Source organism: Littorina saxatilis, linkage group LG3 (genome assembly GCF_037325665.1).
Source record: "Littorina saxatilis isolate snail1 linkage group LG3, US_GU_Lsax_2.0, whole genome shotgun sequence".
NCBI lineage: Eukaryota > Metazoa > Mollusca > Gastropoda > Littorinimorpha > Littorinidae > Littorina > Littorina saxatilis.
The window spans coordinates 37,595,027-37,606,131 of NC_090247.1; the positions used below are offsets into that span (position 1 = coordinate 37,595,027).

General features: G+C 41.0%; 1 protein-coding gene across 1 annotated transcript in view; it reads right to left on the bottom strand.

The window, feature by feature from the left end:
* The window catches only part of LOC138961194 (uncharacterized), a 12,145-nt gene extending 9,799 nt beyond the window's left edge, over positions 1-2,346 (bottom strand). Inside the window, exon 1 of the mRNA XM_070332795.1 lies at positions 2,253-2,346. Within this exon, the coding sequence (XP_070188896.1) occupies positions 2,253-2,346 (94 nt within the window). The remainder of the gene's footprint in view (positions 1-2,252) is intronic.
* Between the last annotated feature and the right edge of the window lie 8,759 nt (positions 2,347-11,105).

Below are 11,105 nucleotides of genomic sequence, written 5' to 3' on the forward strand. Positions count from 1 at the left end.
TGCAAGGTAACTGCAAATCTCATAATATAAGTGTGTTTAATGAGTTTATTCGATGACGAACGACTCTGCAGCATGAAGCATTGTCAAAAGCATACATGTGCACTTGAAAATTATTCAGAAGAAAAGGCAAAGGACATGAGACTCGGACTCTTCGATACAAAACTTACAATCTTATATATCGTCTTACGTTTTGCCTGTGCAGTCATATTTCTCCCTCGTGTCAGTTCAAATACATAGATAGACATAACCAGATAAGCCATCACCCATTCGGATTTGGACTATCATTGTACTGTCTTTTCAATTGAGACTGACTGTCGCTACCCTCCCCCCCCCCCCCAAAAAAAAAATTATCACTGATCAACGCCTAAAAGGTACATACCATTGATCTGACCGTTTAAGTTGGAGGAGTTTGTGGCGAATTTCACTATTTCGAAGAATTTGAAAAATCTATTGTACCGAAATGTAGACGCACACGGCTCAATTTGGTAAAAACAAAACAAACAAAAAACACACGAACAAGTGTGCTTATTAGTTAAATCAATGTGAGTGAAAGAACACTCAGGCGCTGCTTCTCCCTTGTGCTGAAGTTTCAATCAAAAGCGCTTCGCTGGTTTACGTCACTTGCGACACCAAGGACCCAACGGCCCTGTAACTGAAAACATCAAGTCGAGTGGTCAAGGGAAATAACCAAATTCTCGTGCTCTATAATATTGAATTGTACGAAAAATGTTGTTCTTTCAATACATTTGTTTTTGAAAAGTAAAGACAGTCTTAATGCATAGTACTATTCTTTCAAACCCTCAACCTCATCGTATAACTTTCAAATCGATCTGATTTTCAAAAACTTTTTTCTCTTGCAACACTGAGATAGTAAAGACAGTCTTAATGCATAGTACTATTCTTTCAAACCCTCAACCTCATCGTATAACTTTCAAATCGATCTGATTTTCACAAAACTTTTTTCTCTTGCAACACTGAGATAGCAAAAAACTGCGTCAGAGTTTTCATTCCACTACCATACTCAGGTGCAAGTAAGATCGTCTTATCGCTAAATGAGAACATGGTCTACGGTGTGCTCTAGATAAAAACACATAAAAACAGCGTGATAATTTTCATTCTGCCGTCAGTTTCTTTGATGGAACTGCGACGGCAGCCACTTCAATCTCTACGCTTAGAAAATCATGTAGGGTAAGGAAAGCCTAATATGGACCGGCTTCTAATTTGGACCATCTCCGGTTCTAATTAACTAACGGTATTTGTGCGCTCAAACGGATATTATTCGCCACATTTACCCTCTCTGGATATTTTGCACGTGTCAAACCCGTTGCGGGCGCACCAACCACAAAACCGTAGGGCTTTTTCAGTTTTGTACACTTCGATCTGGCAGCTTTCACTCTGGATTTGACGCTTAAAACGGCCTAGTTTCTGTCCACAGACACAGCTGTTAACTCACAAAAGTTGCTCTAGATATGACAGCTTAGATTTGAGCAGTGTTGGGCCCGTCTTTAAAACAGAAACAAAACATAACAGCAACATCTCAAAGGATATGTGTGCCACTAATATGGACCACCTTTAACAAATAGAAGAAAAGAAAAGATAAAGACTAGTTTCAGTCATGCATTTAGAAGTTTGCTAAAAATAAATTAAAACTAACCATCAAGCTTTCAAAAAACCCAAACCAACAGTCTTCTTTACGTCAAAGTTGATAAATTCATTTATGTTCTCTCTGTTTTAATACATTTCTTTCGTTTTATGGTGTGCTTGAAATAATCTTCTCATCGAACCAAAACAAATAAATCTAATGCATATTTACGTAAGTCTGACACGTACACTGAGTTGTGTCATGTTATTTTGGAGTACAGTGGGCTTTTTACAAGACCCTTTTACAGGTCCATATTAGGCGCCCATGCTCCTAATATGGACCAGTTGTAACATTTTCTGTATTTAATTTTTGCTGAATGTTGATCAAAGCGTATTCGCTCTAATTAGGCCTGACGATTTGCGAAAGAGAGAACTACCAACCACAAAATGAAACTATGAACAAGAAGACAAACTAGTTATAAGCATGAAGCAAAAAGTGGCCCATATGAGGGCACCTTCCCCTACATCGTACTCGTACTGGGGGGAAAATACCAGCGTGTGAGCGTGTTCATTCTACTGGCAGTTTCTCTGGTAGAAGCTCCATCCCAGGGCCGTCTCGGTCCAGTCCCCAGGTTGGTCCCTGGCCGTGACGTTCTGCAAGAAGCACATACTCGAACCGGGGTCATACTCCACGTTGAGGCACGCGCCATCGGCGGTGCAGTTATCCATGCACTGATGGGCGGTGACTCCGTTCAGCTGTCTCATGATTGGGCTGGACACCCCGCTCGATAACAGCAGCTGCGTTCAAAGAGAGACTGGTGGCTTAGTGGGAATACTTATTCCAATCCACTGAAATACATGCGGTTTTAATTTTTTTACAAAAGTAAACTGATCTATAAAAAAAAGTTTAAAAATGTTGATCTTTTTTTTTTTTTTTTTTTACCTCAACAAAAAATATGTATCCGAGTAATTTTATCAAAAATGTCTATGCCACAAAAGACATGTGACTTGGCTATCTGACACACTTTTCGGCTTGAAGTTTGTTTGTTTTTTCACAGGGGTTCCTTTGACAACTGCTCAAATAAAAGTAACCCCCAAATTGACCCAACGACGGCATTAGGTTTCAATGAAAAGCTCGACAAAAAAATAAAAACAGGCGAATTTAATCTTTTACATACGAGAAGAAAGTTCTTTTAAATACCTGTCCAAACAAGTATTTTTACACAAACCTTGTGTTCCGCCATTATGACAGAGGCAGGAATGAACCGTGTACGTGGTCGAAAACGGGATGTTTTTGTGTCAAAGTTGAGTTGTTACCCGACAACAAACAACGACACTTTTTTTCAGGGACGACCCAGTGGATTGCTATTAAACTTTCAGGATATTATGTCCACATGAAAAAAGCACTCATGTCTCCATGTCTTCCATGTGTTCCTCTTCTTCTCCCTGTCTACTTTTCATCTATTTTCTTTCTGTCCTTTTGTTTGACCCCTTTTTGTACTATCCTACCCCCCCCCCCCCCCCCACACACACACACACCTTTTGTGTGTCTTGGTCTTCTGCTTGCATAAATATTCTCAAATTAGTATTAATTTGACTTTGTCCTCCATCGTGTTCACTTCTTTTAGGTTTCCCAATGAATTCCCTAATATAAGCTTTATACTTGAATACGGATCCTCAATGTCAAAAATTGTATATATGTCACAATGATAAAAAAATAAAAGATTGGCTTCAACCAAAGCACTCTAAGTAAAATGTCTTAGCTTTTCGAGCATTTTAAAAGACGTTCTACGGGTTTCTGTAATGATTTTGTGAAGCTGTCACACGTTTAAGGACTTCAATAAACAAAATCATGACTTTGCATGCACACAATAAATACATGCTTCAGATTCAGTTAATTTTTCGTTTTCTCCTTCTCAGTCTGTTTGTCTGTCTGTCTGTCTGTCTCTCTCTCTCTCTCTCTCTCTCTCTCTCTCTCTCTCTCTCTCTCTCTCTCTCTCTCTCTCTCTCTCTCTCTCTCTCTCTCTCTCTCTCTCTCTCTCTCCGTTCTTGTGACTATCTCCACCAAAAGGGGTAAACTTGAACTCACCTTCTATCTCACGAAATTGGTACACACCAGTTCCTGCAATATTTTCCTGGGGAGAACTTGCCGTGAAATACCCTGAATGCCCACGACAAGCACTGAGGGTGGTAGGAGTTGCCTTCCGATGTGTGAACGTCGTGCAGGTTTCTGTCTTGAGACACAGTTTTGCGCACGCCACAGTGGACTCGACATCTTGGCTGAACAACACGTTTTCGGTGAAAATAAGCCCGGAGAGGGACGGGATACGATCAGCTTTTTTTTGTTTGACGCCCTGACCTTGAACGAAGACGACAAACAGTAAGACGAATAAAACTGGAAGCATCCCGCAGAAAGTATGACGACGCATCTTGACGAATGTCGAAAAATTTAGAGGTATTGTCTTTTGCCGTGAAATGTGATAGCTTATTAAAAAAGCTTCAAAGCAATGGATTTTTGTTAACAATCTTGTAAGGTGATTCAACAGTTCTTTGACTGTAAAATTTGAAAACTTAGAAAAAGTCTTAAATTAATAAATTTTGAGATGAGTTAAATGTACTCCGTTTGTCTTGAAATTGTTAAAAGCTTGTGGATAAAAACTTAAAGTCAGTGAAAAGTTTCACAGTTTTCGATGTGAGTCTGTGGTGATCTTTTTTTTCTGGGAAATTTGAAAGGTGATTGTTGAAAGCCTCAAAGTCAAGTAAAATTAATCATTTCTCCTCACCAAAATTTACGCTCACGTAAAATGTTGTCAATGAAAATGTTGAAAAATCCCTGTCTCTACGGAAAATGTAACATGCTCCCAGACCATCAGCAAAGGGGTATACATTCACAGCAAAAGGTTGATAGTATTCTAATCGGAGGACACTCAACCATCCGTGTGCGGTGTCAGTAAAGGTAATAATCTCCTGCCAGAAAAACAAAGGTTTTCAGCAACACCAGGAGACCCAAAAACGGTCGTGAAAGGGAAGGTTCTACACTCAGAGTACAGTGGAACCTAAAGTGGAATCTCTTTTTAAGACCTCCAAACATATGAGAAAATCGGGTCTTTGAAAGAAGGGGTTTACAAATGGTGGTACATTTACACAGCTTATATACAGAACACTTTAAAACAAGTCGCGTAAGGCGAAAATACAACATTTAGTCAAGCTGTCAAACTCACAGAATGAAACTGATAGCACTGCAATTGTTAAGCAAGACCGTATACTCGTAGCATCGTCAGTCCACCGCTTGTGGCAAAGGCAGTGAAATTGACAAGAAGAGCGGGGTAGTAGTTGCGCTGAGAAGGATAGCACGCTTTTCTGTACCTCTCTTCGTTTTAACTTTGTGAGCGTGTTTTTAATCCAAACATATCATATCTATATGTTTTTGGAATCAGGAACCGACAAGGAATAAGATGCAATTGTTTTTAAATTGATTTCAAACATTTAATTTTGATCATAATTTTTATATTTTTAATTTTCAGAGCTTGTTTTTAATCCAAATATAACGTATTTATATGTTTTTGGGATCAGAAAATGATGAAGAATAAGATAAACGTAGCTTTGGATCGTTTTATAAAAAAAATAATTTTTTTACAATTTTCAGATTTTTAATGACCAAAGTCATTAATTAATTTTTAAGCCACCAAACTGAAATGCAATACCGAAGTTCGGGCTTCGTCGAAGATTGCTTGGCCAAAATTTCAAGCAATTTGGTTGAAAAATGAGGGCGTGACAGTGCCGCCTCAACTTTTACAAAAAGCCGGATATGACGTTATCAAAGGTATTTATTAAAACAAGGAAAGAAACATCCAGGGATATCATTCCCAGGAACTCTCATGTCAAATTTCATAAAGATCGGTCCAGTAGTTTGGTCTGAATCGCTCTACACGCACGCACACACACACGCACACACACACACACACACACACACACACACACACGCACACACACACGCTCACACCCACGCTCACACACACACACACACACACACTGACACACGCACATACACCACGACCCTCGTTTCGATTCCCCCTCTATGTTAAAACATTTAGTCAAAACTTGACTAAATGTAAAAAAATCAAACAAACAAGGTATTAAAAGCAGAGAGAGAAGGGGGCGGGGGTATTTAAATTGGGGAAGGGTCTTGTAAGAGGGTTCCACTGTAATTCTGTTCAGAACACGCTCATACCCCCCATGCAACTTAAAAAATCTGAAGAGGCGAACATTCTCTTTGACGCACAAGCAGATCGAGACTGCAGCTGTTTGTTTTACAACAGTGCTTCATCGCCCCCAGTCATTGTTACGTACAAGTAATGCTGTTTGCCGCACAAACCAATCATCAGTTTCCAAAAGGCCATTCACTTGAAAAAGGAGACGGGAGGTTTACCATGAGGACAAACAGTTTAAAAGGTGGTTTGTGAAAAAAGCCTTGTTTTGTCGCTGCTTTGCCTAATGTGTGTTCAAATGGTCCGTCCGGAACTATACCGGGCTACATGCCACACGTACTCTTCACAGAAGCCACTCGACAATACAATCAAATGGCAATTAGAGCTTTTGCTGACGGCGACTTGCGAGGTCAACAGACGTTCAAAGCAATCATGCTCAAGCGTAGAATAAATAAATGAAGTAAGTAAATAACATTCATTACTAAGTCAAAATAACTGAGTCAATTACCTCTTCAATAAGTAAGTCAGTAGCTAATTACAACTCATTTGGTCCGGCCCTGAAGATATGGTGTGATACTTTGATTCGAACAAGCCCGCTGTGGCTGTCTTCTTCGACACACCAGCATTGGGTTTGTCTCGTCAAAGTATCGAAATACGATCATGATAATCAGAGACGAGAGATGATGCATATGCGTGTCTTCGTGTTTTCCAAGCCCTGAGACTTTCGCTGTGAACGTGGGATCTTTTTCGTGCGCATGTGTGCACACGGGGGTGTTCGGACACCGAAGAGAGTCTGCACAAAGTTGACTCCGAGAAATAAATCTCTCGCCGAACTTGGGGATCGAACCCACGCTGATAGCGACCAACTGGGTGTTCTGTATTTTCCCTACGGTGTGGGAGACGTTCCATGCGTAAAAAGCTCTGAGGCGGTTTTTGGTGTTCCAGCTCTGAGCAGGGCTCCCCAAGTGCGTCACTGCGTCATAGAAGCCAAACAGACGTACATGATTATGTGCTAGAAATTCATGGAGGGTGTCCCGGGACGCACACAATATTCGTTATTGTGCGTACCCTAGCTAGGTACTGTTTTCGGACGTTACTCGTCAGCAAAGTCCAGTGCAAGCACCAATTTCAAGCGGGAATGACATCGGAAAAGAGACAGAAGCTGATGCAGATGAAGCTGTTCCCGACTTACATTTGAACGTTGGCATCATGTATTTTGAATCTGACATTTTTGAAGAAAACAAAACAAAACATTGAAATCAAAAGAACAGGAAGTCAAGTACAAAGTGTGTAGGAACGTAAAGCAGAGTGTATGTAGGTAGCCTCGTGCCAAATCGTGCGAAATGCTTGATTGATGAAGTAGAACATCTGACCCCTGTGCTTGTTGTTGCATGTGCCGTTCAAGGAGACCGCAGATTGTCTCACCTGAACAATTGGTACCACCTGCTTGATGAATTTGATATGACACACGATTTGATCTTGCCAGATCCCTTTCGATTGCGGGTTGAAATGAGAACAAATCTCGGTTCAGATGTTTTAATAATAAAAAGATCTGTTACATTTTCCAACAGAGAAGTACCCAATATAATTTCATTTTGGAGAAGTTGTAAGTTTAAATACAATTCATCTGAAAAGCAGTTTTATTTTGCAACAACATGACTCTCATTTATTGTATCAGGATGATATTAACGCAGCAACAAAACAAAAAACAAAAAAGATGTTGCACCCATTTTTGTACCCCAACTTAACATTCATTCCCGTGTAATTTCTTTCAACATTTCTATACCATTAAAAGGCACTCAATTAGGCTGTCTGGATCACTTCAACCTGACAAAAACGTAAGGTACCAATTATAAAATCGACGAAAATTCAGAATAGGCACAGCCTGGCAAGTTTTACATACGTGAAGAAAGTCACATCAACTATGTTTTGTTAATAAACGTATTGAGGCTAACCTTCACTGCTCCTGTGTAATTTAATTGCGGCTGCGATCAACCAGTGCACGCACAGCGCTGTCAAACACACAGTGCTAAGTTTGTAAACTCCAAAATGACACCATGCGTCTTTGAGCTCAAATTGCAAAAAAACGGAACAAGCCAGACCATTCCGGTTTTTTGCCCATAATGAGCAATTGAACAAGCTTTACGTTGGTACAAAAATCACTCCTGTAACTTTTTCTGATTTTGAGATATTAAATTTTAAACAATGTTAAGTTATTTTATTCCGTGAGTATATATATATCCAAAGCATGTTTGTTTGGGTAAGCTATCTTGAGTTTTTAGTGTGTTTTGCCATTTATACTGACGCAGGTGTCACTGAAGGGCATGAGCGGTTGTAAACGGGAGGTTATTTGCGTCAGTTTTGCGGGGGACTGTGACATAAACCGCTAGAGATCGTTAGAGAATTTAATTCATATGTTATGCTATTTTCTGGAAATAGTTTTAAAACCCGTCACATGTTTGAGTGTGTGTGTGTGTGTGTGGGGGGGCGTGTCTGCGTGTGTGTGTGTGTGTGTGTGTGTTGGGGACGTGTCTGCGTGTGTGTGTGTATTCGTGCGTGCGTGCGTGCGTGCGTGTGTGTGCGTGCGTGCGTGTGTGTGTGTGTGAGCGTGTCAGTGTGCGTGCGTGCGTGTGTGTGTGTGTGTTAGGGGCGTGTCTGTGTGTGTGTGAGGGGAGTGTCTGTGTGTGTGTGTGTGTGTGTGTGTGTGTGCGTGCGTGTGTGTGTGTGTTGGGGGCGTGTCTGCGTGTGTGTGTGTGTGTATATACGTGCGTGCGTGCGTGCGTGTGTGTGCGTGCGTGCGTGCGTGCGTGCGTGTGTGTGTGAGCGTGCGAGCGTGCGTGCGTGTGTGTGTGTTAGGGGCGTGTGTGTGTGTGTGTGTGTGTGTGTGTGTGTGTGTGCGTGCGTGCTGTATTTGTGTGTGTTGGGGGCGTGTGTGCGTGTGTGTGCGTGCGTGCGTGCGTGCGTGTATGCGTGCGTGCGTGTATGCGTGCGTGCGTGTATGCGTGTGTGCGTGCGTGCGTGTGTGTGTGTGTGTGTGCTTGTGCTTGTGTGTGTGCTCGTGTGTATGCGCGCGCGTATGTGTGCATACGTCTGGCAGTCTGTTTGTCCTTTCTTGTCTCAGTCGTTTTCTTCAGCGTGTTTTTTTTCCTTCCAGCTTCTTCCGCTACATACGCACGCTTTCACACGTGTGTAGCTTCTTCGCTCGCAAATACAACGGACTTAAGATTGTCAACATAAAACGTCTTCCGCGTTGTGAAAAATCGTTTGATGGTCGATCTATTGTTTCAAAACACGTAAAAAAACAACGAGGTTAATCTTCAAGGGATACTGTTCGCCGTGAAGGCTCACTCCAACCCGTGTAAACAAAGTGGGTCACTTTCTCAGATCCGTAAAAGCTGTTGTTTTGTTACAGACCATCCGTCCATTTGAACACGTTCAAATATCAAATCGAAAACAAATAAACATCCTCACTCATTTTTGTGCAGAGTGGGGTTTGTGTAGGAATTTTAATTAAAATTATTTTTTATAAAACGATCCAATAATAATGTCATCTTATTCCTCATCATTTTCTGATTCCAAAAACATATAAAATTGTCATATTTGGATTAAAAAACAGCTCTGAAAATTGAATATATGAAAATTATGATTAAAATCAAATTTCCGAAATCGATTTGAAAACAATTTCATCTTATTCCTTGTCGGTTCCTGATTCCAGTCAGCGCAATCACTACCGCGCTATTCTGGCTAGTCAATGTCACTGCCTTTGCCACGAGCGGTGGACTGACGATGCTACGAGTATATGGTTAAAGTTTCATTCTGTGAGTACGACAGCTTGACTAAATGTATTTTCGTCTTACGCGGCTTGTTGTATTAGTACGTTTGTGTCCGCGTCGAAGGGAATAACCGAATTGTTATTATAAGTTGTTTTCGCAAGAGGCCTTTTCAGTTCTTTTGAGTGATTTATTGTAATTGATAGGATAATCTCCGAAGGGCACGGTTTCTTCCTTTACATGCTCTATCATTTTCAACAGCAACAAGCACTAAACTGCGTAACGAAACATGGTCAACACTTCGATAATAGGGGAAATGGAGACTAGCATATTTCCTTCTGAAAAATAAAACATCGGCTTCCCCCCCTCTCCCCGGCCTATTCTCAAAACAAATAATAACTGACTAAATAGCGAAGAAGGGGGGGGGGAGGTAAATACGTCATAGCTCACTCGTGCAAACACACACACACACACACACACACACACACACACACACACTCACACACCCACACACACACAAACACACACACACACGCAAACACACACACAACGGCACACACACACAAACACACACACACACACACACTCACACACCGTGCCCACACACACACAAACACACACACACACACACACAAACACACACACACACACACACGAAACACACACACACACACACACACACACACACACACACACACACACATGGTCAGAGATATGTTTGCTATTGTTCATCTCAGTGGTAGTTTTTATTTATTTATATCATTTGCTTTCTCTTCTAAAAACGCCTCATACACCCACTGACTGATGCTTTTTTTAAATGAAGTATACATTCAACAACGTACTTCTGACTTGAACAATGACTTCGTCATACTGCGTTCTTTGTAGAAAGTAAACAAAACTACAACAACAAGCAAACGTATGAAAAAAAAGAAACGAAAAACTGACGAAAAATACCCCCCCACCCCCCTCCCCCCCAAGAAGAAAAAAAAAGAGAAACAAAGAAGAAAATACATAACAACAACAAACGATATCCTGGCTACTCCAGACCCTTTCTGTCCTGCTAGATACAAACTTCTGAAAATTTTATATCAATGAAATTCAGCTGGAATACAAAACAACTAACAAAATCAAATAAAGAGACAGGCAGACAAACAAAGAAACAAACAACAACAACAACAACAACAACAACAACAACAACAACAACAAAACACACGCACAAAACAAAACAAAAACACAAAACACAAAAACATGTAAGCTTCTATCTCCCTTATCAAACCTTCGTTCTCCGAGCCAGACAGCCTATAATTTAGCCCGCTTCTTCGTCATTCGTCTCTTTCCTTATTTGTCAAAAACGTGTCTATGAAGCGTCACATTAGCATCACACCCTATCGGCTCCTGTACTGTCACCGCCTCTTCATAATACATTCATCATCCACACGGACCGTAAAGAAAAGGATCTGACTGTTTCGTCTCTGCCGATCAAAACACGGACCTGGCCACTCTCGCGTTGTACGTCACACAAGTTAAAGGAGCAGTCCTTCCCGCA